Source organism: Dermacentor silvarum, chromosome 1 (assembly GCF_013339745.2).
Source record: "Dermacentor silvarum isolate Dsil-2018 chromosome 1, BIME_Dsil_1.4, whole genome shotgun sequence".
Lineage (NCBI taxonomy): Eukaryota > Metazoa > Arthropoda > Arachnida > Ixodida > Ixodidae > Dermacentor > Dermacentor silvarum.
In genome coordinates, this window is record NC_051154.1 from 131,029,143 (window position 1) to 131,057,042 (window position 27,900).

General features: G+C 47.6%; 3 protein-coding genes across 5 annotated transcripts in view; 1 reads left to right on the plus strand and 2 right to left on the minus strand.

The window, feature by feature from the left end:
* The window catches only part of LOC119450390 (uncharacterized), a 171,382-nt gene that overhangs the window by 108,057 nt on the left and 35,425 nt on the right, over positions 1-27,900 (minus strand). The window lies entirely within an intron of this gene.
* Positions 1-27,900, minus strand: part of LOC119450400 (uncharacterized) — a 169,982-nt gene that overhangs the window by 106,677 nt on the left and 35,405 nt on the right. The gene's annotated exons all lie outside the window — the stretch shown is intronic.
* LOC119436035 (transcriptional repressor scratch 1) lies at positions 1,027-27,528 on the plus strand. 2 transcript variants are annotated; one of them, XM_037702771.2, is made up of 4 exons: positions 1,027-1,319; positions 7,766-8,045; positions 20,445-20,725; positions 22,007-27,528. In XM_037702771.2, the coding sequence occupies exons 2-4, from the start codon at positions 7,952-7,954 to the stop codon at positions 22,526-22,528; spliced, it is 897 nt and encodes a 298-aa protein (XP_037558699.1). In that variant the 5' UTR covers positions 1,027-1,319; positions 7,766-7,951; the 3' UTR covers positions 22,529-27,528. The 2 variants fall into 2 exon arrangements, with proteins under 2 accessions (XP_037558699.1, XP_049511247.1); XM_049655290.1 differs by having other exon boundaries at positions 7,831-8,045.

Here is a 27,900-nt window from a genome sequence, read left to right on the forward strand (position 1 = left end):
TGTTTTCCGCCGCCACGGGAAAGCAAGCCCTTGCAGCGGCCACAATCCGCTACAAGGGCCTGCTTTCATGAAACGCGCAGATCGGCCTGGTGAACCATGCAGTTCTGACCGGCATAGGAGTGGAAGAGCCGAACGGTAATGAGGGTGGCGGTGCTCCAGGTTGACCCGCGGCTATTTATTGAGAACACGGCTGGGCGAAATTCCCTCCTTCGCCCACATTTCCCGTCTAGTGCCTCCTCATTGAGGCCCAAGATAATATGGCACTGCTGTCGGAGCGCGCTGTAAGGAAACCGCGTGCGATGAATTTATTTTGAGGCGTTGCCCGTGTATGCGGGGGGGGGGGGGGGGGGGGGGCAGGCTAAGAAACAAAGGAACCAGAAAGCAAGCGAGCAAGCAAGCAGGCAAACAAACAAACAAACAAAGAAACAAGCAAACAAGCAAACAAACGAACAACCGAACAAAACAAACACACGAAGTAAGTAAATAAATAAAATATTGTGCCGCAACTTCTCATGGTGTCCTATAAGTGAACCTCTGGTGCGAGCCTGCTAAATGTATTGCAACATAATTACAGCTCCTGAAAAAAAAAATCAGGAACCATGAGGCTCACAGAATATTTCATACAGTGACGCAGTAGCTCTTAGCACTGTGAATGACCTCCTGTATATTCATTGGGGACCCACGGCAACAACCACCAAGATCTTCGTGCAGGCCGCAGGAGCCCTAGCTCACACACTCGGCGAACCAGCGTATGCACGTGTGTACCATTAAGCGTCCTGAATAGCGAAGCGCACCCTGCAGAGCTCCCTCGGGAAGCGGCGCTGGCCGAGGCCGCGTGAGCGTAAATGGTCAGGGCCCCGTCGCGCGGGCGTGGAGCCCAGGCGGAAGCGCCGCGTTCTGGCAGCCGGCCGGGCATGCGCGCTGGACGCGCGGCCCAAAAGAGAGTGACGATGCACGGCCGGGGGCGAGGACCAGGGCTCACGAGAGACAAGGTGGTTGCCAGCCTTCTCCACCTGTTGGCCGGCTATTTCCGGCGCGACCGAGGTGGTTGGTCGCGACTGCGAAGCGTCTGCAGAGCGTCACGGCCCCAGCGGCGCCTCGGTGCTTCAGGACCCCCGCCGCGTCCATGCAATAGCAGGTCGCGTCCGGTGCAAACACTTTGAAAGGAACTCTTCCGCAGCGACAGCAGCATCAGCAGCGACGACATGTCATCTGACCCACCGAAGGCCGATGAGTGTTAGGCCTAGCGGAAGCACTCGGCTGGTCCACGCAGCTTAGTGCGTGCCTACCACGTCTAGGGGAGACCGACTCTGTTTCAGGTAAGGGTGGCCTCTGCGGGTTCATCATTCACCCGTCCAGTCTTTGCTTAAGTAATGGTTCGGGTGCCTCCGGGCTAGCCGTGTGACGGGCAACTTTGCAGTCCTTGGCGACTAAGTGTCTCCTTTGAGGCACTGGAAAGTTCCTCGTCTGATTGCCAAACGAAGGTGCGCACTGAGCTCGGAGGACTTCGGGTTGGCATGATTAAATCAGCCCATCCGAAACGCAACGATCGCCTTAGGTCACGCTGCTGCGGCTTCATTTCATCGTTGCCTTTTCTTGTAGCGAGATATCGCGCTACGAGAAAAGGCAACGATGAAATGAAGCCTTCTAAAATTTTTGCTGAAAGTCTGATTAATAGCTGTATACAATTCTCATCAAACCCACCAGAAAATTGTGGCTAAATTGTGATGCTTTTTTTTTGTGATGAGTACTTGACAACTTTCTGCTTGTATTTGGCTACCGCGTTTCCGCATTCTTGATGCATTCTTGATTACAGCATTTGTGGTGCATTCTTGATTACTGCATTTGTGGTGAATTCTTGATTACCGCGTTTCGGAAAGGCTTAGATCACTAAACACAGTAGTTACTGCATAAACCGATAGCTGTCGCTCAAAAAGAAAAAAAAATTCCTTCCCTCTTTTTTTTTTTATCTTTCAGTGCGAGACAACGGAAATCACATCATGGCACTTATGTGCCATGATGTGATTCAATTAGGAAGTACAAGTAATTTCCCCTATGTTGTCCTTGGTGTCACTGTTTGTTGGCTTCTTATGATATCATTAATTAAATCGGGCCCCTCGGTTCCCTTTCTTCTCGTTCATTACATAACGAGGGCTCGAATCCGGCAACATGGATGCCTTCAGGTAGCATATGTGGGTTTATATGTCGTTTGCTATAATGTCTGTTTCGTTTTTTCTTATAAAATGCTCATTTCTATACAGCGGCGTGCTTTTAATAAGCCTTTAGAAACACACAATTTCTGGTTGCTGGCGAAAGGTTCATCCTCACCATCTAGCTCTGCGGGACTACTAAGGACATATAAAAAAATTGTCAGGCAAATTTGATTAGTGATTCGCGGGTGCCTTGGATATAATTTGGTCATCGCTCCGTTTGCTACCATGCATACTCCATGGATGCTACACGGCGCCAAAGGCAACATATTTCCAGATTGCTTCGACAGGTGTCCATTTCTGAGGGAAGTTCTAACGACTGTTGTGTTTAATTCACGCCATGAGCGATAGACCCCTCTGGCTTGACTTAATTAGTGTGCACGCGATTCTGTTTGCTGGCTGTATGTGCACATGCACATATCTGTGTTGAACCTGTACTTTGTTCACCTTTTCTTCTTTTTTTTTCATTAATTCAGCAAACGTTTTACGTCTACCCGTAGAACCAGCCAAACGTCCAACATGTATATCTTTACCTATCTCTTCATCGCTAGAACTATGTACGATCTTACTTCATCATTACATCGGCATATATGTCTTACTTTTCATCCTTTTGCAGAACATGTCTAATCGTAAAGTGCAATTGAAAAGTTGTTATAAAATATTTTTGTGGCTCAGATTTCATATCATTCAGTTAAAGCAGAGCGTATCCAAAATGCGCACCCGCCGTTGGCTAGGCGTTAATTGCGCTGCTGAGCGCAAATAACGTAGATCGAACCCGCGACGCATTAGGTTCGATCCCTGGCGCGGCTGCCGCATTTCTATGAGGGCCAAATGCAAAGACACTCGTGTACTTAGATTTAGGAGCACGCTAAAGAACACAAGGTGGTCAAAATTAATCCGGAGTCACTAGTGTGCCCCGTAATCAAATCGTGGTTTTGGCACGTAATACCTCATAATTTAATTTTTTAACGCGCAACATTCTTACCAGAGTCACTTTTTTGAAAGCATAATTACAAATATAACAGAAGCCTTGTACTCCTGTCCATACGAAGAAACGCTTGACCGACCGCTTGTAGAGCTGTTTTGCGTTCACACACGTAGTTTCGCGATAACGCGAACACAATTAAGTTCACCAGTTCCAATCGAGATCAGAGGTTTGTTAATTTCTTTTTTTGCTGCTTTGGTGAATATATTTACTTATTGGCGACAACCAGCGATCTAGGTGACCGATTACTCACTTGCTGCTTGCGTCATCACTGGAATTTCGAATTTTAAAATCTTATAGGTGTTATTGAAAGTCGCAGTCCTCCGGGTGATAGTGAACCGGACAAATTGATCCTATATGTCCAGAAGTCTATATGACATATGTTCTCGGCAAATAGTATTGGTGACCGAAGCTGTTGTCCGAAGCTGTTGTGTATAGCTTACCTTACCGTTTGCCTACAGTTACTAAGCAACAACGCCAAGTTTTCTTCTGCTCTCCAAAGTGTTGAACAGTACTTGGCGTGTTGGTGCAAATTTACTTTTGGGTGAATATTGTACGATTCTTTACTCTGGACCTGCTACATAAGTTACATGATTGATTGATTGATTGACAATGTTACATCAAAGCGACGAGGGCAGAGAAAGCTCGTGGGAGAGCTGACAGTGAACTGGCATTGAAACCGGGCATGTAAGCTTATCAGTGTCGACCGTGCATCGAGGCATCCTCCGTCAGTGGCCGCTGGTTGGAGGGGCAGGACGGCTTCCTCTTTCGACGCTGATCGGGACACTGCAAGCGGAGCGGCCAACTCGCACACGTGGCCGCAGGGCACGGAAGTACGCAAGCACACGCAAACAAGCGCCGAGTGAAACGGCAACCGCGCGGCCGAATCGAGAGCAGAGGAGGCAGGCGCACGTGTGAACATTAGCACGCGCACATGTGCCGAGACTATACCGTCCGAGGAAAAAAAAAAACAGAGCAGAGAGTGGGACAAGAACGAAAGCATGCGCGAGGCAGGGGGCGAAAAAAAAGCGGCGACTCTGCCGCAAAAGAGGGAGGAAGAGGGAACAGACCTGCAGGCACCGATCTTCTGCTTGCTCCGAATTTTAGTGCTCTTTTTTCTCATTGTTGCGGGTCTCTTGGCGATACGATTTTTTTGTTTGTTTGCTTTATTTATTCAGTGATGTTCTAAACGAGTCCACATTTGCGATGAGGAATAAAAGGTCGCCAGAGCGTCCTTCATTCTTGTCGTGCAGAATTCGGTTCGTACGCACACGTGGGAAGGCAAGCAGTGAGACGAGAGCGCCGGCGGGCGTCCGTGTATGAGACAGGATACCGCGCATGTGGCTTCCGGCCCCACGCAAAGCGCAGTGCCGAGACACTTGTTGCGTCCCCACATGCACAAACGGCTTTCGCATTTCTTTTTCTTCTCTCTCTCTCTCTATTTGTGCGTGTGTGCGCGTGTCTTACGAAACATCTGGCGCTGCCAGACCGTTAAGTATATATCTGGAAGTTGCAGGAGCATGCATAAGAAGCTGCCACCATCTGGATGGTTCTGCAGTACTAACCTCTGGTGCCAAAACTTGCAGGGTAACGAAGCTCGAAAGGGAGATAAAGACCGCGCAACGAGCGATGGAATGAAAACTGACAGGTGTGACGCGAAGAGATAGAAAGACAGCAATGTGGACTTGAGATGAAACATGAATAGGTGGGACAGTTGCCACTACAATGGAAAAAATGAGGACTTCGGCAGGTCCTTTATAATGCGTAGAACAGAGAGCATGTTGTCTGTTAGAGCAACTGAATAGGTGTCAATCGAAAGGAAACGCTGTCGAAGGCGACAAAGCACTACAGGTATAGCGCAATAAGATTAGAAAACTTGTAGGCGCAGGATGAGTTCGGCTGGCGCAGTAAAGGGGTAATCGGAGATTTCTGGCAGAAGGCCATGTCCTGCAGTGGAACTAAAAGGGCTGCTGCTGGTCATGCTTCGAGAAATTAATGCGCGGTAGCTGCGCAGCGTGACAGATAATAAATGAGGAAGAAAGTTAAAAGAACACAGAAATACATCAAGATGATCTTTATTATTCGCTGTTATGCGCGCTTTATGTTTTGTGAAGATGTATGGCGACAAATGCGACCCCTGCCCGGAATTCTGACACGCAGAATTGCTTTGTAGCTACTCTGTATTTTTTTTCTTGCTGTATTTTCTCTCTCTCTCTATTTTGTGTGACTTGGCTGACGTGGTGGCTCAGTGTGGTCTGCCGCTGAGCATGCAGTCGTGGGTTCGACTCTACGCGCAGCGGCGACCGCAGTCCGATGGCGGCGGAGTGAACTTAACGTTCGTGTATAGACAACTTTGGGTGCACGGTCAAAAACCTCAATTGCTCAAAATTAACCCGGAGCCTACCACTACGGCGTTCCCCACAAAATACGCGTATCTCTCTATCTATATATCTAATCACTGGAGTGAATTAGTGTTGGCATAGTAAATATATATCTGCAGGCTTTATCGGCTCATGCATGAGCCCTACGCTGCCGTGCATTCCGCACTGCTCCCTTATCGTCATGTCCCAGTCACTACGATGTCAAACGTGATGATTTCACGAATGAAGAAGTACCACAAAGAAAAGGATACGGGCTGTCAAAATTCATAATAACCATGCATTGCTCTAGAACTTGGAATGTTTGAGGTGTCAATGTGAAGATCGAAAGAGATACACCAAGAGATCATTCGCCTCCACGAGAGGCGATCTCCGCGATAACGCGCACCGTTTTTTTTTTTTTTAATGAAACAGATGGAGCGCATGCAATATAAGACTAGGAATATATTTACGCTGTGGTGCTTTAAACATACTTGCGAACTGTAAATGTCTCGAATAATGACAGACTTGAAATCTGCAGTATGAACGTATATGCTTTAAATTCAGCAACAAAAAAGAACATTGGATCCCATTTGTTATAGATTGCTAAAGGATTATTGTAATTTAATTGTGAACGTTATGTGAACTTGTACGCATGCAACTCGGCCTCAAAAACGGAATCGTGCATATGCACCACGAAATGTTTAAAAAAGAAAGAAAGCAAAAAAAAAAAAGAAGAAGAGCATGTGCAGTACTAAATATATAGAAGCCAACGAACGCACTCTACTCATATGGCTGTCAGACTATGAACATTATTCGAAGATACCTATTACCGATTTGCGCTTTATCATTGTTACTCCCCTGGTATGCTACTGCTGGTCAAAGCTTTAAAGTGCTGCGCTGGATACACTAATGCAGGCGTTGGCCGGATAAAGGGGCCGGATAAAGGGGCCGCAACGCTCTGTTATTTTCGTTCGCGCAATTGGACTTATATGGCGCGCCTTTTCGAAGGAAATTGGCAAGGCAAACACTTGTGTGGAAAATAACCGAAAAACAAGAAGACTGAGATGAACGACATGTGCGTCGATGAAAAAGAATGCCTACGGAGAAAAAGTAAACTGCCAGTGTAGCGTGAGAGCAGTCAGTGAAACGAATGCTATGTGTCTCGCTATATGACTGACTTAATAAATCAAATAATGCACCTTGACATTCAAAATGAGAGAATAAGAAACAAATCACTGTTGACATTGCACGCAAATTACTAATTATTATACCATTCGGACTTGATCTCGTGGTTCTTTAAATATTCAGCGGCTTTATCCTTTTCTTTCTGTAAACATTCGTACACACCAAAATTCGCCTAAAAGCAGTAGGAACCTATGCACAAGTTTCTTTAGAAAACAATAACTTATGAATACTTTGTGCAACAGTGCAGCTACTCCAACTTAGCAGTGACCAAGAAAAGTTGGCTCTGCGCGAGAAAGGGTCAGCTAAAACGCGACAAGCACCCGCACAAACACACACAATAAAAGTCATAATGCTGACAGTCGATGCCGTTACGGTTCTTTAAAAGCAGCAGTATCTACCGCCCTCTTTCTTCGAGAGGGGGCTCAACTTACAAAACAAAAAGTAACTGAAAAGGTTCTAACTGCGATCTCGGAGGGGGGATGCGTGCACGAGTGTTTCATGGCTAGCCCTAGTAACGTTAAGGTGTCAATGGCTCCCGCTTTGAGAGAGCGACCGACCAACTGGATAAAATAATAATAATAAAATGCGGAATGGCGCGGGCGCACCACCATCCCTCTCGGCGTCGAGCTGCTACCGGTGGAAACGCACCACAGTCGGCTAAAAATCCACAACCTAGCGCACCATCTGAGGAGAAGAGAGAAAGAAACACAGGAGCACACGCCGCACGCGAGGGGTTGGTGGCGGTGGTGGTGGCGTACCGAGGTCGGGAGGTTGCAGCAGGGGGGTCCAGGGGGGGGGGTTGCGGTGGAAGGGGGTGGCGAGCCGGCGGATACGTCACACGATCCTCCCTTCACTACCGCGACTTTCTCTTTCCCCTCCTGGTGGCATGTCTTTCATTTTGTTTTTTTTTCCCCTCGAAGATCAGTGTGTTACGCGCGCGCTGCTCTTGTTTTTCGCTACGTGATTTCCTCCGGCGTCCCCCATCCTCTCTGTCTCCTCCCCCCACCTCCGGACCCGTGGAAAAGGAGGTGTAGGAGGAGCCTCCTCCCGGAGGAGCTCTCGGGCATCCCGAAACGTCATTCCGTTGCAGACGACGCCGCGGACCAGACGAAGTGTGCGAGCGCGTCAGCTGCCGCTCAAGACTACGTGGTGACTCCAAGACCGTCGTCTCCAAAAGTGGGACGCCCGGTGCGTGACGCTCAGCGGACACCATGCCTCGGGCATTCCTCATCACGAACAAGCGCTACAATTCGACCGTCGACCACGACGACACCGATCAACACCGTCCCGCCGGTGGCGGCAGAGGTGAGCATTTACTTCCGTCGCTTTTCCTGCGGCGACTGTTAAGAATTTGCGCGCTCCTGAGACTGTTTGCCGAATGACAAGTGCAGTTCGGGAGCGACGTTTGTCCAAAGCGCGCAAGGACGCGCTGTCGGCTGCCGAATTCGCGCTTTGGAAAAAAATGCCCTCCTGCGGGATACGCAACTGAACGCTTTTTTGAACGGGAAACAGCTCCCTCTAGTTTTTTGTCAGTTGAAGTGTCGTTGAAAAAATCGGTCCTTAAAATGTCAGTTGAGACCAGGAGTGAAATTATTGAGGCTATTTTTATCTATTGTGAATACACGACACTCATATTCATTTTTCTTTTTTTTTTCTTTTTTTTTTTGCATGAGAAAGTCATCGTTATCGCGAGAAGAGCTGCTTAGAATAGCGCCTGGTCCTTTTGCCTTCTTCGTTCCAAAACGAACATTTTCCCGCGTATAGAGCTAATTTACGATTTGCGGCGCTAACATGGCCTGTACACCGCGACACGTACGGGAGGTTCTACCGTCTACGTCCGCTCTGTTGGAACTCTTAGCCACATTCGTTCTCATTTGCTAGCATCCGTTTCATCTGCGGTGAGACAAAGCTATGCAGTGCGCGACGCACAGACTCTCGCTCTTCTCTGGATCTGCGCTCGACGCCCATTTATGATGGCCATTTCCAGTATAGGTATTTCTCCCTCTTTTTTCCTCGTCTTTTTCATTTTCGCCGCTCAGCTGAGGAAACAGTGGCTCTGGCAATGACAAATGCGTCGCAGACCCAAGGAGCGCTAGCGACACCGGCCCTTCGCGACAACTGCGACTCGGACGCGCCCGATAGTTGCCGTCGTATAGCAAGTCTTCGCAAACCGCCGGTACTGCTACTCGTCGCGCGACACGCACTCCTTGGCCATCGACGGCAATGGCACTTTACCGCATAGCATTTGTGCACTACCTGACAGGTGAGTCGGCGGGGAGCGCACGGCCGCCGAGCCCACGCCGAGCCGCTCGGCGCAAGCCTGAAGCATCGCGCACGCCACTTTGCTTTCTGCTACTGCAGCCGTTTCTGTGGGTATGCGTGTCGGCTGATGACGACGGTTGATTTGTTCCTTGATGTTGCTGTTAATCTTCTGTGGCTTTGAGAACTGATTTCGTGTCCTTGAACAGTCTGGGTCATACGCGGTGCACATTCTGTTTGGTTTGCTTTCGCTCGTATGAATGATTCTAAAACATTTTATTACCTCACCATATAAGCATCGCTTTACCAGCTAGTAGTTTATGAGTATGTGTGCTAGGTCAGCGCTCTTTATTAATGATGCCGGCGAGAACAGATATTAATAATAATAATAGTAGTAATAATAATAGTAATAATAATAATAATAATTAGAAGAAGAATGATGATGATGATGATGATGATGAAGAGGGTGGCGAAGCAGATAAGTAGATAAGTTCGCTGTCATCCCGATGTGTTTAGCGATAACTTGTTGCTTCGTTTTCAGGGGTGTGTTTATAGTGTTTGGCCTATAGGGGAAACCGATGCAGGGGTTGGAAGCGCTTAAATTGTTTCCTGCTATACTCCTTTCGCTTCTAGGTGAGCTAAGGTGATAAATTTATGAGCAGGGACAATTACCATAAATAATGTAATAAAGAAACTACAAAGAGATGCGGACGTAGAAAAAAAAACGAGATATATAGGAACAAACAGTGGAGGACAAATTATCACACTTAAGCGCATAGTTTACGAAAAAGAAATGAGTTCCCACGCACGCACGTAACACAGAATGTTCTCACTGCAATGTCTGTAGAACGCTACGGTTAGAGAGAAGTTCCTAATAGGGCGTATGGTTCCACCGCGTGCGCTAAGCTTGACACACAGTTCTCGCCTCTGCTGCTGGACGTAAAGCTGACAAGTTAACAGCACATGTAAAATGTTATCTGATTCACCGCAAGTGAACACAGAATTTAACGAGCTCAATCTTGCATAGGGAGTGTTTCGTGAAGGAAATACTTTGCCGGAGTCAACATTGCGTAAAAACTATGGGTGAGTGAGCGGTCGCTTCAGTTATGCATGTACAGTGGTCCTTGACCAAATGATTGGAATAACGCGCAGTGATAAGCAACAGTCCTAGTGAAAATTTCTAATATTTTCCAGAGCTCAGATGGAGGAGACGCTGCAAGGTAATAAAGACAGGAAAATTACTGCACCCCGAAAAAGGTTTTCAAGCAAAATGAGAAAAATGTTCTAGCAATGTGTACAGTTATTTTTATGGCTAGCGAGGTTTAAGTTTTAGTTTTAAAAATGGTTATTGTAGGCCACTGACTGGTAGCTATCAACGCCATCTGTTTATAGCAGGGTTAATCCTTTATAAAACAAAAACAAGCTAGACAAAACCTGACGGAGACAAAAGAAAACAGGGGTATCAAGCAGATCACACCTCCTCTAATATTAATATTCAGGGATGAAGAAGAACGATAAAAAAAAACAAAGTCAGAATGAGGCCGGAAGGGTTGCCTAGGAAACTTCAGCGCAACACTAAGGTAATCGTGCACCGTATAGCACGGTGAAGAAGGATAGAAAGCATAAAACTCCAGGCAGTGCAAAGACACTTAATGCGGTAGCATTCATATTCTCCTCCCTCCTTTTCCTGAGGCATGTTTTCCAGTGATCACGTAATTTTTTTTTGTTCCACAGTGAGTAAATCAGGAGCAACATGAGGCGCATAAAGAGCGTGTAATTGTAATGAAATATTTGCCTAGTCAGTGGCTGTGCAGTCGATGGAAGTATAGGTATGATGGCCTTGTTTCCTCCGTACGGTTGTGAAGCACTGAATCAGCCATTATAGAGTGAGAGGGAGAGAGATAGCCTATATTTTATGTATTTATCCTTCTTCCTTAAACACGCACTTTGGCATCTCCAGTCTAGCATGGAGAAAAATAATAGATGGAGAAACTAATGGTCTTCTGGCAACGAGGAAACGCTTCATTAAGCAGTCGTCACTGTATACCGTAGCTTGAATATAACGCGCCAAGTTCTACTAGAATACCTCGTAGGCTAGAGAGTAAATTAAATTTCTTTCGAACTACAAGAGTTCTCGTTTACATTCCGGAGTCAATACCACCGGGCTGCTAGGGACGCATTAGCGGATAGCTCCGGGTTAATTTTTGAGCGTATGGGTTTCTTGAACGCCTCTCTTTAATCTATAAATACTAAGTGCGAGTTCGATTCCCGGTTGCAGCCGCTGTGGAATGGAACATGGCGTGCTTAGATCTGCGTGCCCGTTGAAGAAGGAATCTCCGCCGGTCAAAAGAACCTACACGGCGTCCATCATAAGCTCATTCACTCTGTAGTTGTGAAAGCTAAAACCGGTCAATTATTGTCTCCTCATTAAATATAAGTACGCAGGCGTTTTCGCATTCCGCCTCGATCGGAATACGGGCTATACAACCGGAAACCAAGCCTGCGAATCGAGTTGCGCAGAAGTATTGTTATAAACCTTGTGTGGCGGCAACAAAACGGCAGAATTTCCGACCCACTGAGGTGGGTCATCGGGAGAAAAACACAGACCAATGTGGACATGGCGTTACGAACCTGTAAATAATTAAAAGAACGACCACAGCTTACGTAACTAACAGTGTGCCTCCTTGCTTTGCTGCTTACACTTACATTTCCTACACGCAGTTAAATCAGCCCACTGGTGCCTTCGCGTTATAACGCAGGACCTGCGACGGCGGCGCTTTAAGCTGAAAAGCGCAGAGGCCTGGCCACCGCCTCCAACGTGGTGGTGGGTCAGACAGGAAGCAGGGGAAGAGCCTAAAGTGAGGACAAGAAAATAAGGATAAATTGAAAGAGTAAAAAGAAGAAGAAATGAGTGTTTGCGCGTTCGGCAGCGTAAAAATGTGTGGATAACGATGGGGACGACAGGCCGCGTCTGCGCACAGAGGCGGCCAGCTCGACGCACGCCAATATAGCGTGCGGCTGGCAACCATTCGTTGACACCCGGGAGGTATACCGAACGCGACCACCTCGGTGCACATAAACAGGCGGGCTGCTTCTGTGAGCTGAACTGCACCGACAGCCTTGTGTTTCATCGTTGTTGTATTGGCTGTGTTTTTCTTTTTTTCTTCTTCTTTTCATGTAACTTCACGGTGGCCTACGCGTACGGGCTGTGGCCATACGGGCAGATGGCGTCCACTCTGCCCTTGCAAAGACGTAGGGCGCGGACAAGTCCGGCCTTAGACCAGCCCGAACCTTGAGAAGTGATGTGCTAGTGAATGTTGATTCGTGCTATTGTGCGCAAGCGGCCATTTCGTGACGTTTATGCAGTAAATGACATATAGCTCATACCAGTGAACATTAAGGAGAACTTTTGAGTGTTTTGCAATGCCTCACGAAGTGCTCTCGCGAGAGCGCTGTCATAGCACACAAAGGTGCGAGATTGCCAGTGGTATACTCAGACCTAGCTGACTTGGAACATATGCTCTGGCGGTGCCCCGCGTTACACGACGGCAACTATGTCACGTCGACCAAATGGGAGGCTGCCCTAAGCAGCCCCGATCTTGAAGCACAGCTATGGGCTGTCCATCGGGCCCGCGACGCAGCAGAGAGGCTCGGCCTTTCTGTACCGACGTGGGAGCGGCCCGCTACGTGCTGACGCGCGTTCCGAGGGACTGTCATAAAGTTTTACCATACCATACCATACCATACCATACCATACCCATCAGAAAGCGTACGGGTACCACTTTCCTGTCCTTGTTATTGTCAAATGCAAGGACTGCTGCCCCAGAACGTATAGAAATATACCCTTGGAGATGGGTCGGTTGAATTTCCACGTGTACAAAACGCGCATGCACTTTAAGTTTTACCAGTCAACGTAGATGGCAGATGGCTATCGGCAGAAGGGACACCTTGAAAATGCCATTAGCCCAAATTCCAATGTTGCAGGGTGGTGTTACACATGGTTCTAGTACTTCGGATGACACAATATCGCCCGTCAAATTGCGAAGAAGTACAAGCGGAATGGGGAAGCGAAAAGCCTGGCAGAACTATAGATGGCCGAGGAAAAAATACAAGGCAGTGAAGCTTAAATTACTGTCAAGAATCTACGCCTCTGTAGGCAATAACTTTTTTGTCGTTATAATGTAAAACGCCCAAAGAGCCTGCCATGCTCGTCTTTGCAGATTACACAGTGCACTGCGCATACATAAACCGGATGGTTTACACAACTTGCTGGCCTCGGGCGGACCATAAAATCTCGCGCCCCCTCCTTATAACTTGCTCAGCGCGAATATTGGGTTACAGACAAAAATTATTGGCCGGCAAGCACGCGGCAGCGTCAGACAAGCTCGGAGCAAGAATTCTTTTACGAGCCGGTAATCAGAGCGGCTCGTCGTCCAGGCTCCGCTGACAGGTTCCAGAAGTCATCGCGCCCCTGTAGGTAACGAATGACCGCGCGTCGTCAAAAATCGTAAAAACATGTCATGTCTGCAGCGCGAAAAAAAATCCGCATCAATTTTCTGTGCACCTGCGTATGTGTGGGAGAGAGAGAAGAGAGAAATGAGACTTCTTGTTATCCTTGTAGACCCCCCTCCCCCTCGCTCCTCTCTCTACACACGGTTGGCAGTTTTTCTTGGCTGTAATACTACAGTCTTCCAAACGCTCCCCGCTCCTCTTTCCATCCCACATAAAAAAAAGATAGAGACAAAAAAGAAAGAGAGAGAGACACAAAAAAATAAGAGCAAAGAGAAAACCATACTTTCACCTCTTTTTTTCTTTTTTTTTTTCTTCCCGCCAAAAAGATTGATAGTTGCTGCCGAGCGCTGTGTCGCTTGGTAACGATAGCTACCGAGAATTACCGCGCACTTACTGGCTTGCGTCTGGCTCCACAATGACAAAAAAGGCACGCGTGCTGGTATCTAGAGAACCACCTGCTCCGCGTTCACTGTGCTCTGAGCAATGTGAGAAAGCAGAGTATAGGGCCCTGAATTACAGTATATAACTGCAGCATTGCAAGCATATATATTTCTGACTCTTGAGGTTTATTTGCGTGCGTGACGCGTACGCGGAAGCTCCATTTTGGTTGTTATATTCTCTTTTTCTCTACTCGGCCGAGACACTGCAACACTACGCACGCTTCTAACAGGCTGCCCAGCTGGAAACAATTTTATTGCAAAGCTTGGTCATTGTGTCTTAGAAGAGCTAAACCTTCTTTCTCTAGTGATGTTGCCATACCGAAGAAAAGGCCGAGCGCTGTCTTAGCATGATTGTTATTGAATGTTGAGCCGTTTAATTGATGTATTTGAGGAGGTGACTTCGATTTTGTTTTCTTTTTGCTCAATATTCGGCGGCATACGAATCTTCTACCACTGATAAGTGAGAAATCGCAACGCTGCTGCCGGACAAATTTACATTGTATAAATGGGCCTCTGCGTACATTTAACATAGCTATCGTACCATACGTTGCGCTGAGCATCGTGCACATGCGATATTGGAGCACCGGATACCGTTCTTTTTTAATTGAGGTTTCCTGTTTTGGTTTCCTCTGAGGGAGCAGGAAAAGACAGAAAGGGACCCGTAGATGTCCTTAAAGTCCCGAAGTGCCTCGAGCTTAAAGCGATTGCATTGAACGTTAGAAAAATATATACGAAAGAAAAAACCCCCAAGGTGTGCAACACGGGTGTACATAAAAAACAAACGACCCCACAGCGTCCTTGCGCGTTCATCGCGCTTATATCGAGCTTGCAGGAAAGAGAGCCCCATCTGAACTGAGGACCACCACTTCCGTCTCTCCATGTCGGTTTATTTTGCGTGTGGATTTGCGTCGGCGGTGTCACGCTTCCTTGACGTCACATCCTGTGTCAGTGCACCTCGCAGCGGAGAATCCAGACGAGGTGAAGATGCTGCACATGACAGAGAGCAAGAAAGAAAGAAAATTGACGCCCGCCCCACCTTCTGCAGGCGCGACGCACACTTGCGCGCAAGATGCAACCGACGGGAAATCCGCGTGCCAGGACCTGCGGTTGCGCGCGCCCGTGGGCCCGAGATTGCGGCTCTCAAACACCGAGTCAAAATTAACTTTGCGCGGGAGGGGTGCTCCGCAGCAGCGGCTAACGTGCGGGGAGAGCTGCGGCGGCCGCGGTGAGGGCGCATTCACTCGGGAGCACGGCTCTGCCAGGTTTCGACGCGAGAGTGAGCAGCAAAAAACAAAAAAAGTGTCGTCGTGTCGGAAGGGCCGGAAGTGGCCACATGTTGAATGCCCCGCTACCGGAAGTTCTTCCGAAAGAAGAGACCACGAGTGGGATACGAGGGCCCCCTTAGGGACGGAGGCTGTTACGGGAAGGAAGTGCTTGAATTACAGCACTGTTCAACAGATTGCACACTGCTGCTAAGAGGCTGGAAAACTTCAGCTCAACCAGAGACAGGCCCACGGAGAGTGACCGCTTCTTGCCCCCGTCGCATTTCCTATCGGGTTCCTCCTTGTGGGCTTTCCCCAATAACTTCTACGCCTCTCAAAGCGTTGTCTGGGACCCCCATCGGCATAACCAAAGGCCAATGGCGCTGACTAATTGGACCACCGCTCCATAAGAACATACCCGTGGAGTTCGCCTACCTCTGTTCACGCCGATCATATTTTGGTCCGCTGGTCACACTGAGTTGCTCATTTTGCTATTGTACAGCATAAGGCGCGCTCCATGAGCATGGCATACTAATTGCGCGCAATCGCGACTATCAGGCAGCAGGTTTTATAGATGCGCCCGCCGCTGTCATTGATGACAGTTTCTTCTCTTTCCTCATGACCTAGAAAGAAAAATGAAACAAAGAAAGAAAAAGAAAAGATGCCATTCTGACGGGCTTCAGATTTGCCTCCCTATATGCGTGGCTGGAAAAAAAGGGCTATAAAGAGAAAAAGGAGAACGAACGCGCGGCATGATGCGATGCACTAGACCATTACCCAGTCCCGTAGATTTCCTCAATCCGTAGATGTCCTCAAGTGTCTTGAGCTTAAAGCGATTATATTGAAAGTTAAAAAAAAGTGTACAGAAAAAAAGAAAGGAAACCCAAGTTGTGCAACACGATAATCGAAACAAATGTGTAGCAACGCTCGAACTGCTTTCGGCGTCATCGACGGGTATAGTATTGGGCTTGAAAAACATTTAAGAGAGCTGTCGGTCTAACGCGGTCTCAAATCACACCTCTGTCGCCCGCATGAAACCTTACTTGAAAGTCTATAGACGCCGTCGTTTGACATTACTTTCGTGAGCAGATTTACGACAAAGAAATCTGGACATGGTCAAACCGGGCATTGAAACTCGCGTTTTTTTTTTTTTTTTTTTTTTTTTTGTTAAACAACCGTTCATGCATGCAGTTCAATGTCATCCGAAGGGAAGAGATAAGCGTTCAGTATAAGAATAGAATAACCGGCCTATCGTTTTGTTTTATGCCTACCAATTGTTGTGTACTAAAACCAGAAGCAGGTTAACACAGTACCACCGGTCGAATAGTTTAATAAATACAGAAAGGTATGTCCGTCCTCTCTTTTTGAGATGTGCACGCAGTGTACTATGTATACTGTGAGAAAGTTGAAGCTCTTCCGCCTGCAGAGCTTTCTCGTTTTGACTGGGCGTCTTTCGCGTCAAGCGTACCGCCAGTGCGCGCAGCTTGCCTTCAGGTGTGCAACAATATGAAAGAACGCTTTTCTGCGGAACCCCCTCCCCGGAGGCTCTTTACTGGTGCCCCGTGTTGCATGCACAGGCGTTATCTTAAACGCGCGCCCACGTATTATTTCACAGACACAAACCAACAGGTACTTTGGCAGTTAGAACGTGTCCGGAATTAGCCACACAGACAAACAAAAAAGGTGCACCGAGCAGAGAGACACCAGCCAGGGGCCGAGCGGCACGGTAGACAGCGCCTCCCGCTGCGCCGTGGTACTGCCTGAGTTTACCCAGCGGCGGTATTTCACGTTCGGCCCGGTGGTCTCTGGCGCGTCGCCAGGCCAGCGCTGTCTGCTAGCGCGTCGCGCGGCAGACAACGCCGCGCTGTGCTAAATCGAGCAAAGACGACATCCCGACTTGTCGCGCGCGCGAGGCAAACCCTGCGAAGAAAGCGAAACACACAAGCGCTGCGACCGGCGGCGAAGACGACGACACGACGGCGGCGGCGGTTTAAGCCCATGCAGGAAAACAAAAGGGGAGGGGGAAACTCTCCGAAGGGGTCTGCGTGCGTGGTTCGTTCATGAGGCAGCCCCGTTTTGCTCCGACGTCCGTACAACGTGGGTCGCCATCCATTCTTAGCAAGTCACGGCCGGTGCCTGCGTCTCGTCGTTCGGCCATATGCCTCTTTCGGCAGAGCCGATCGTCTTTCAACCATAATCGACACATTCTCCGCTTCGTGCGGGGACCCTTTCGCGAGGGGACGGGCCAGAAGCACCAAGGTCACCACAGCCAAGTGTAGGTGGAACCACGGCGCCCTCTTTTTATCGGCACCTGCGCGCGCGGGTCGAGGCTGGCTTCCGCGCGAGGACCTCGAGTGACTCAAGTGTCCGTAATCTGGGAAGCGGGGCCTTATATACGCAGGGCTTCTGCTCGTGTTTCACTGAAGCAGATCGTGCCCCATATGGGGCACGTGCGCTGAGGTAGCCCGTCCCACCAACCGTCTTGGATACACAGGACGAGCCGGCGGTTAGCCGTGTGTCTAAGTGCGCCGCAGTTTGCCAAATCGGCGTCTGACATACTGAAATGGGCAATTTAGAATCGGCAGGCTGTAGCTGAGCTGAATACGTAGGTTTCTGCGCTCTATGGACTAAGAAGTGTACTGCTATCGAAGGGTGCATTATACCGGGCCTTCAAAAACTTTCACTATGTTTATTTTAAAGGCTATGCGAGGGCTATGTAAGGGCGTCCTGTATTGATATTTTAGGCTTCTTGACGTGCATATTGCGCGCGGTAAAGTACAGCCACAAAATGTATAATTAAATAGGATTCAATTGAACTGGTTTCACGCTTGCGCGCTTGCGGTGTGCATTTTATATTTGAAACTTGAAGAACAGTCGTATCATAATTAAGGCCAGTTTAATTTCTTTGATTTTTCTACCAGGCTCGTCTCTCAAAATATTATTCGCCAAATTTGTCACTCAGTGAAGCTGAATTTCGCATTCTGAGGTGACAATGTCAGCGCAAGAACTTGACCCATGGGGATGCTCACCGCGTGCTCGGTATACATGTGCCATCTCCCCTGGCTATGCCACTGCTGCACAGCAATGCTTCTTTCCGCTGTGGTGGAAAGCACAAAGTGTGGACGTCAGGGTACTTTTGAGAGCTCTGGATAGTTTATGCTTATGAGCCATATTTTATTTCCTTAAGTTATGTGTAAATAAATCACCTTTCCTAGTCACTTGGCCAAATGTCCCCCCGAGCGAAGATAGCAAAAAGTGAAAATTTTGAATATATTTTTGCCTGCGTCCGTTCGACCGTTGACATGCTACTCTGCGTAGGGAGAGGAAAGGGGATTAAAATAGTCCAGAGGACAATGAAAAAAAAATGTGCGAGTAATCCTGATAATATTATTGCAGATGACACCATGGCGAAAAATTTAGGCTTTTCTGTTATGAAGTGAATAAAGATTTTCGAGAAGGCCAATGTCTGAGAGGTATCGGAGCAAATAAATCGAAGGCCCGCCGCAGTTTTGAAAGACAGCTCATAGAACCTAAGATGCCACGTAACGTTAGCGGAGCATGACAAATCATGTCCGTTTGGCGCTCAAGACAAAATCTATCGTCGCGGTAAGGCGGGGCATTCAAGTAATATGTGTCCCACTGTCTCTAAACTGGCACAGTTATCACATTATGTATAGGTATCGGGGGTACGCCGTACGCGACACAGATAACTGTTCGGGAATGTCGCGCTCATTCGAGGACAATAGTATAACGTACTGATGGTAAATAGCCGTGAAATTCTTGATCTTACAGTGGGGTGACCTAATCGTAGGAAGTTATCTTGATGAAGCGGCAGGCTTCAGCGACGATCCCTTTCTTCATAGGCATATTTTTTTGCCATGTTGGAAGCGTCGGCTTTAGTTATGAGGGATTCTGATTGATTGAGAAGATCTGATTCTACAATTCCTGTACTGACGTCAATTTAGGACAGCTTCATCCGTTTTTTTTTTTTTTCGTTTCCCAAAACAGCGGAGGCGCCAGGTGTCCACTGGAAAGTGATGCAATGTCCAGCAATGATGACCTTGTAGTAAAGATAGCTAATGTGATGGGCTGCAGGTCGGTTGTTAGAGCGCCTGTGCATGTTCCGCATATTTTATAGGGCAATATGACCCAGTGCCATGATGGCTATTGAAGCACACACATAAGGGCTTTCTTAATGCCATATAGCTCGGCTGTCGTTGATGGTGTCGCTCGCTCAAGGGGGAACTATAATCGCTGCCCTGCATATAGAGCAAAAAAAAAAAAAAATGCGTTCAAAGAACGGCGATGAGCTGGAGAGGCATCTGTGACAATGTGGGTTACGGGTGATTATACTCTGTGAACGTATTCCAGAGCAGTCTGATTGGTCGCTGCCTCAGGCATGTTTCTTTTTTTTTTTTTTTTTGCACTGGATCCAAATATTTGATACAATACCAGTGGGTAGCTGTCCATACGCCTCCGCGTGAAAGTCATGGCAATGCTTTTGTCGGGGGACCTCTTGAACTCAGGTAATCCGAAATGTTTGCCAGCGTTCTCCCTGTAGTCTCTGTCCGTTAATACGTATACTATAAACGCAAGCACGTCGCTCTGTAAGTGTTGGCACGAAATTTATTTTTGTCGCGTGTGAGTGAGGTCTCAGGTGTTCCATTGTTATATGGCCACTAGCCATTTTATCGCAAATCAGTTCTGCGGAATCCCCCAAGGTGGAGAATCCCTGCAGCGTTACATAAAAGGGACCTGATTGTCGACTGACTGTGACTGTGTAACAATGTGCACTGTGTGACGCTGTATGTCTATACATCCACGTAGGCCTCTGCTTGTCATACTGCATATGTCTCTCCGTCTCTGCGCGTGATACTGTGTGACTGTGTGTGACACTGCTCCCCAATGTAGTCTCGATGATTCTTTCTTTCTTAATTTTCTCGACTCTTTTGGACACTTTCCCCAGCACAGGACAGACAACCGGAGATGTCCTCTGGTTAACCTACCTGTCTTTTCTTTTCTTTTATCTGCCTGTCTTTATCTGCCAGCGCCGCGCTTGCGGACGGGCACACTGCGCTTCTTATTTACCGGTAGATGGCCTCACCACGCTATGATCATAGATCTAGTGTTCGGGCTCCTTTCGGTGTGCACAGTTGTCAGTGGCGAAGCGTTGTTTGGCTCGGGCATGTCGAGCCGCCACTGACCAGCCAGCCTGGGCCTCGCGTTTGCAGAGAACAGCCCCGAGCGGCGCGTGAGCACAGCCGAGGAACCTGCCGAGCACGAGGCGGAACCATCGTCGCGCGGCCCGGAGGCGACGGCCCAGGGCTGCTGGGCCTCCTGGAAACCGGCCAGCCCGCGGTCTCCCGCTAGCCTCTCGCGGACTGCCACGCCTACCGTGTCTGAAGAGCCGCTCAGCCTGACAGTGCATGATGCGCAACCACAGCTCTCATCTGCAGCAGCAGCGTCGGCGAGCATACTCGCTGCAGTACTGCAACAAGTTCGAACTCTTCAGGTGAGACGCCTTCCCGTCGTAAACAAGAAAGTAAAATATTTGCTTGTTGCGATTATAAACTATATGCACGTCATGTAAACAAGTCATTCCCTGACGCTGCGTTTTGAGAGGTTTCATTGAGATCAATCCGACTAGGGCATTCTATAGCTTTCCCGCAAGTAGCCTGAACTGCATGCACGCCAGCTTAACGCAATTGGTTCATCGCTCGCTATAGCACCATCTATACGCTACTGGTGAAGAGCACCCGCGTAACTCACATAGTATTTAACACATTGACTGCGGCGCAATACTTGTTCATGAACTAAAGTTACTTCACTGACGCGACGTGCACGACATTCTCTCACCAAGCGGCAAGTCTGTCTCTACTGCGGAAACTCTTTTGGGTTCCATGACCACGTTTATGTTCCCATTGAAAATCTATAGCGATGTGTTTAGAAAGGTGATATCAGCGTAATGCGCTTTCAACCGCTCAAATCACCCTACTGACGTAACCACTACAAAACACTCTTGACACATGTCAAGTCTGGTTTCGTTCCGGAAAGTCGCCTAGGTTAAAAAAGCATTTTTGTAAAAGACTCCTGAAGAAACTGCGGTCTGAAGGTAACCAAAACAACGGACACTGGGGTGATTTTTCAGCTTAACAAGAAAAGTACGGAGTCTCATAGCAGACAGCGAAACCGTATAATGACACAGAGCTCAAAAACTATAGTCAGAAGCATCATTAACTAAGTCTCTTAGAATTTCCTGTGAACACAAATGAGAAAACCATAGGTGTTGCATGATCGTTTCTTTCTTTATTTCTTTTTCTCTTGTGAAACGTAAATTTACATCAGGAACTGTGCGTTTCCGATAAAATGGAACTCGCCGTTACGATTATTGATAGACAAATAACAGGAGCTGTTTACAGTCAAAATTTTTTTAATTTTACGCCATGAACGATACCATTATGTTCTACACGTAAAAAAAAACAGTCAATGAAGTTGAGTTTTGAAATTATTAACGAAAAATCGCCTCCAACTCTCACCAAAATGCAAGCTTGTCACCAAAGCGCTAAGCAATTGTACAATGCAGTGGAATGAACGCGTAGAGTCGAGTCGCTAACTAACGATGTGAAACGAGTTCCTAGGGGTGTGACGTCACACAGCACACATTGAAGAGGTGCAATGGCTACTAACACGGCGAGAAAACGTTCGAGTGGCAGGTTGTGGTGAGAGCGGCGAACTGTACTCGTTAATCTGGTTAATTATGATGAGCGCTGACAATGCCCGCTTTCTGTCGCAGGAGCCCGGCGGCACCTCGCGGCTCTCGACCAGTGGGGCCGGCGAGCCGTACTACGCGTGCCCCGAGTGCGGCAAGCGGTACAGCACGTCGAGCAATCTGGCACGACACCGGCAGACGCACCGCAGCGTGACGGACAAGAAGGCACGCCAGTGCCCGCACTGTTCCAAGGTGTACGTGTCCATGCCGGCCTTCTCTATGCACGTGCGGACGCACGGCCAGGGCTGCCAGTGCCCCTTCTGCGGCAAGTGCTTTTCTCGGCCCTGGCTGCTGCAGGGCCACATCCGCACGCACACGGGAGAAAAGCCGTTCAAGTGCTCCCAGTGCTCCAAGGCGTTCGCAGACAAGTCTAACTTGCGCGCCCACGTCCAGACCCACTCTCCCACCAAGCCGTTCGTGTGCCGCCGCTGTGGGAAAGCGTTCGCGCTCAAGAGTTATCTCTACAAGCACGAGGAATCATCATGCATGAGGGTCCGCGCCGGGGCTCCGTCGCCGGCCGTGTCCAAGGCGGAACCCGACATGTGAGCGACGCCAGGCGGCGCAGTCGACACCGAGGCGCCGGCGCACGCGTTGGACTTGTGGCAAGCGTCGTCTCCCAGTGTGGTGGATTCGCCCTCCTTGGCAGCCTGTCCTCACGTCTCCGCGCCGTGGCACAGACTCTCTTTTTCGGCTGTCCGGCGCCTTGTGGGCTTCTTTACACCGGTTCTTTCTGTAGCCACTGCGGCAGTGATGACGATGTGTGGCCCGCCGAGGCCGTCAGCCTTATCAACGTCCGTCCATTTTTGTACACATCTTATTGAAGTGAGACATCAAAAATGTAACCTATACACTACTCTCCGGGGTGTTTAAAGAGCCGCGGTTTAATCATCATGAACTCTGTGAACGCATTAGTCGTAAAAGAGTTGATTACGGTTGTTTTTCGCCAGCATGTACTTCGGTACGAACGCATTCGTGCAAGGGAAAGTGTTCTCTGCACTTCTTCCCTCCTTCTCTCTTTTTTTTTTCTCTCTCTCGTTTAAGTACTTAAACATAGCGGGTGCCTTTGCACGATTTACTATGCATGTGAGGTCGAGTTTCTCAGCTGATCACAAGAGTGTAGCGCTAGTCTACGATGTGTGCCCAGCATGTCAGCATTGTTTTCTGCCTCTTGCATTTAATGAGTCATGCACAACGATGTCATGACTTGCTTGGGCTCATTAAGGGTGCTTATACAACGAAAACATATGTAGTTAGATAACATATTTTTGCAGCATAATGTCATTATCAGTATCATTTATACTTAGGAGTTTTTCATTCACCACCGACTGTATCAAATATATTGGGTCGGTGCATACATCCATGCCATTCTGTTTATTTATTATTTTTAAACCATAGATTAAGAATAGCGAAAAGCTCTAGAATATTCCTGGTGATGTGTTTTGTTAATTTTTTTTCTCAACAGCAGTGTAAAAAACCTCCGCAGATGTGAGATCATCATGAACATTAGATGGGGTGGGGTGGGGCGGGGGAATGTATAGTTGAATGATTCTAAGGATATTTCTGATGGCATAAATTATTCTATCATATATTTAAAAACAAAACGGCATGAACTCTTGCACCAACCTAACCATGCAATATGCTGAAGGGTATTTGTTTCTATTCACGTGATTCTTGTCTTCAAGCGACACGGTTTTTCATTGTTAGATTTCTTCTGCTTAATATTACTCAAATCTATTTACTGATATTTTTAATTACTTTAGGAGTACAAGGAAAAGCCTCAGTGTTTGGAAGTACGACATAGAAGAAAGCCATGCATTATTCGATCTTTATGCTTTACTTCCATTCTTTATATTTGGGATGTGTAATATTACAGTCTTCTCTTTAGAAGAAAAAGAAGTCTTTAAAACGAGGCTCTTCTGCTCTACTACTTTGTTTTTAAAGTTTTTAACTAAAATATCAGATAGAAACTACAAGCCAACGCTCCTTAAAGTGCTGATATGTTGGTTCATTTTTACGCTGGAAGTTTGCCTAACGGCATAAATGATAAGGCTATATACAAATGCAGGCCTGTTTCGGCTATATATACGATGGCAATGCTTGTGGGAGGGTCCAAAATTTCCAAGAATCATAATCCGGTCTTATCGTGGGATGAAGACCCACTGTTTGCAGTTTTTTAGAGCGCCGAAAACAAAGTAAACTTAACCGTAATGCATAGACAACATCGACTTAACATGTTGTACTTACTTTTTCGTTTGTTTCTCACGTAAGGCGTCAGTCAGTGGCGCTACCAGTCATTTTAGTACCGGACGTGAATACTTATTTTGTACAGCTCAAGTCAACAAATTAGAGAAATAGCGACGTATAGTTTTCTTTTCCTTGCATGCCCCACCAAAAGGCTTACATGAAAAAAAAAAAAGAAAAAAAAACGGGCCAGAAAGTGTTACCGTTTGCATTTTTTTCCTTCATCAGATGAGAGTGGCACAATGCCGAAACCAATAATTTTTTTTGCCGGCGGCTTTCAAGCTGGAAATGGTGATAGTGGAAGTGGTGCTACGAATGCGGCTATTTAAGTTCAAACGTGTGAACTGTGGATGTGACCGCAGTGCACTGCCCTCGGCATAAGTATCACAAAAGGACCATGGAGCCCTCAACATATATATATAGATAAGGGGCCGAGATTTATTTTGTGCTTCCAGCATTATTTCATACAATCTGGTCCACAATTTAAAAAAAAATGTTCTGCGCATCTGAACAGAGGCCTCCTTGAACGGAGTTGGGTTTTCGGACGCAAGCCTAAAGCTCATGTCTTAGCTCTTAACGCCGGCAGATCATGGTTGTACATATACTCGGTGATGACGTTATTCGCGTCTGCTGCGAGCGAAAGCAGTGCAACACACAACACGTCCCTCTTTGTCTGTCTCATCGCGCACATTTATTACGAGCATTCCTGCAGCTTAGCAGCAAATCCACTTCGACATTCACTCACGACGTGCCTTACCTTTACATCAATTTCATCGAATCAGATGCGACCTATTTTTAGACGTGACCACCTTTTTTTCATTGTTGCGAGAACAGAAGTTGACGTTTACTCCCTATATTTACCTCTGTGTGTAGCATGCGCGCAGCCGCTGGTGCGCTAGGGCTAGAGGCAATTTCCTCGTCACATGTGCCTTTGTTGGCGCCGACATGCGCTTGCTAACCCGATTGTGTGCTGCTTCCCGTGCGCTGACCACGTTTCCGAGGGTATTGAAGCGAGAAGTTGGCGGGAAAACGCTATTCATCCAAGTCCTCGGGCTGTGCTCCGATCGTTAGCGCACAGTTAGGCCGGCCTGTGCAATATATTTGTGGCGTAACTCGTTGTTCCCAGTGTTTCTTTAACGTAAGCTCGTTGAGGCGCGCTTGGTGCTCCGCTGTTGACTGCAACGGCAAGGGGAGCACACAGCTCAGAGGCGTCGACAGGAGGGAGGGCGATGGGGTGCATGGAGAGGACACCGCTGAGCTGCACGCGATTTCCCTTCAGCGTTTAATTTGACTCGACGGTGAGCGTTGCTGGAGCCTGTTTGCCTCTGCAGAGCAGGACGTGGCGCTCCGGTGATTGTCATCTTATCGTGTCGGTACCAGGATTGGCGTGCGTCTTCCGATGCATCTGGAGCTTTCTCAAGCACCGACTCCCATCGCCCGGTCGACGCCCGGCCGTGTAAATTGAAATCTGCTCTGCAGAGAAAACGGCGCCATTGAGGAGCGCTGAGCTCTCGCTGCAACGCGAAGCCGTGGCACCCTTACAGCCCTCACCTCTGCGCCCCCGTTAAAAGTATAATGCCGTAGTTGTCTGTTGCTCTTGTGTGTTCGTCGTTCGCGCTTAGTCAGTGTCAAGAATGGTTGGGTCCGATTTAAGACCGTTATATTTATGGCAACGCCGCGCTGTGTATACAATGCTCAGTATTCAGCAAACTTTTTTTTTTCTTTTAAAGACCAGCATCACCGCTAGTGCCTTATTACGCGCCGTCCGACGGCGGACGAGCCCGTCTTCTGTTGCTGAATAGTTGGAAGAAGAAATGTGTCCAGTGCCTTGAAGCTAGTATAATACATGACGTGGATATATTTACGGCCATAACAGCAGATACCATGGACTATATAGGAGATGTCCGCCTAACATTGTTTATTTGTACAGCGCGTGTGAACGGCCCTGTTTTTCAATCGCTTTTTCAGCGTCGGAGAGCAAGAACTCCAAGTGCCTTGTCTGTATTTTTTCCCCTTTCCGTTTGATTGATTTCTATATATAATCCACAAGTGCCTTGTTTTTGTTCGTGGACTATGGCACCGCTATATGCCTGACGTCAGACAGGCTTATAGCGTCTGTGTGAGTGCGGCTGGAGGGTGATTTTCGGATACATTTTTTTTTCTTTCTCCCTAATGTGGTGCATGAGTGTGCGTGTGTGAGCGTGTTCCCGGTTGTCGAAATGACAGATGAAAGTGTATAATCTCACTCGCGGCGCTTTCTTGTTGGCGTGAGCCTCACCTGACAGAGAGGCATTGTCAATACTTCAGGGTTGGTGGGACGGGTTGTTTGCCCGAAAAATAAACGAAAAGTGTATTCCAGAAAAGGACGAAAATTGAGGCTCTGGATTATGGCAGACTGGACGGTGCAAATGTAGCGTGCGCGCTTCAATTCCTGAAGTGAACGCATGAGGGTCAGCGCCGAACGATAGATCGATGAAGTTTCTGGCAGTCTAATCGGCGGCACCTGTCGTGCTCAGCGAAATTCCGAAAGTTTGTAAGCCACGTGTAACTGTCGGATGGAGATGCTGTAAGCTGTCAATACGCCCGTCCGGCTGCTGCCACACGCGCCGCAGGTCGTCGTGGCGTTACTTATTTTCGTTAGACGTGAAAGTAAAGACTTTCTGTGGGTTACATCCATTAGTAACAGAAAACAGGGCAATTCATTCTATTTGTTTGCTTCGCTTCATTCCCGAATCAATGTGGTTATTATTTATTTTTTAACTTCGCCATACACTTCCAGAAGGGAAATGGTATTAAAAAAAATGTTAAAGTCCCGATTGTGAGGCAACATATGAGTCCGCGGAAATATCGCTCGTTCACCTCAGGTGCCGTGTACTGCGTTAGTTATGAACAACTGTTCTCAGTAGTGAGCTACGCCTTCCATAAATGGTAGAAATAAAAGTGCGAAAAACAAAAATGCTTAATATTTAGACAATACTGCGAAGTGCTAAACATGTAGCTTCAACTGGAGCTTCAACTGGACTATGACGATATCTATACCAATGAAAGGTACTTTTCACGGAAACTTTTTTTTTTTTTTTTTTTTTTACTATCGTCCTGTGTGCCCGAAATATGTATCCTGCTGCGTCCTTGAAACCAAAGAGGCTAGTCTTGTTTAGGTGCGCGACCTTATATAGTTACTGTACTCTACACTGTGTATTTATTTCTATTTGTATGACGTATTTTGCGCTCGCAAAGAGCGACCTGGTCTGTATCTTTCACCTTCCTGGTTTGAAAGAAAGTAAAACTATCATGCATTGGTACAACCTGACTCCGTCTGTTTCTGCTTCGCCGATATCATTGTGTCTGACTGTCATCATGTGGCTTTGGCACTGTAAGCGTGGAAAAATCTCTTGTGACGACCATCATACGCAGTCAACGTCATGCATGCAAAATGGCTAGTGCGTATTGATAATATAACATGGAATCTCAAGAAACGCAACAGCCAACGCCTTGCCGCAACTGGATTATTGTAACGTTTTACTAAACCCCATTTTCTTTCGATGAAAAAAGAAAGACACAATCCAATGTAGAAAACAGGCAATTTTTTATATATATAATGGGGCATGTCTCCAATGTCTGGGACTCAATATTTAGCAGTGTTTCATTCTATAGAGCTAGCCAGCTGCATTATTCAA

Excerpts from the sequence above, each read along its gene's own strand:
- LOC119436035 (XM_037702771.2), top strand. The coding sequence starts at position 7,952 with ATGCCTCGGGCATTCCTCATCACGAACAAGCGCTACAATTCGACCGTC. Across the intron at positions 8,046-20,444 it reads TCCCGCCGGTGGCGGCAGAG|AGAACAGCCCCGAGCGGCGC; the intron begins GTGAGCATTTAC and ends TCGCGTTTGCAG. Across the intron at positions 20,726-22,006 it reads AACAAGTTCGAACTCTTCAG|GAGCCCGGCGGCACCTCGCG; the intron begins GTGAGACGCCTT and ends TTTCTGTCGCAG.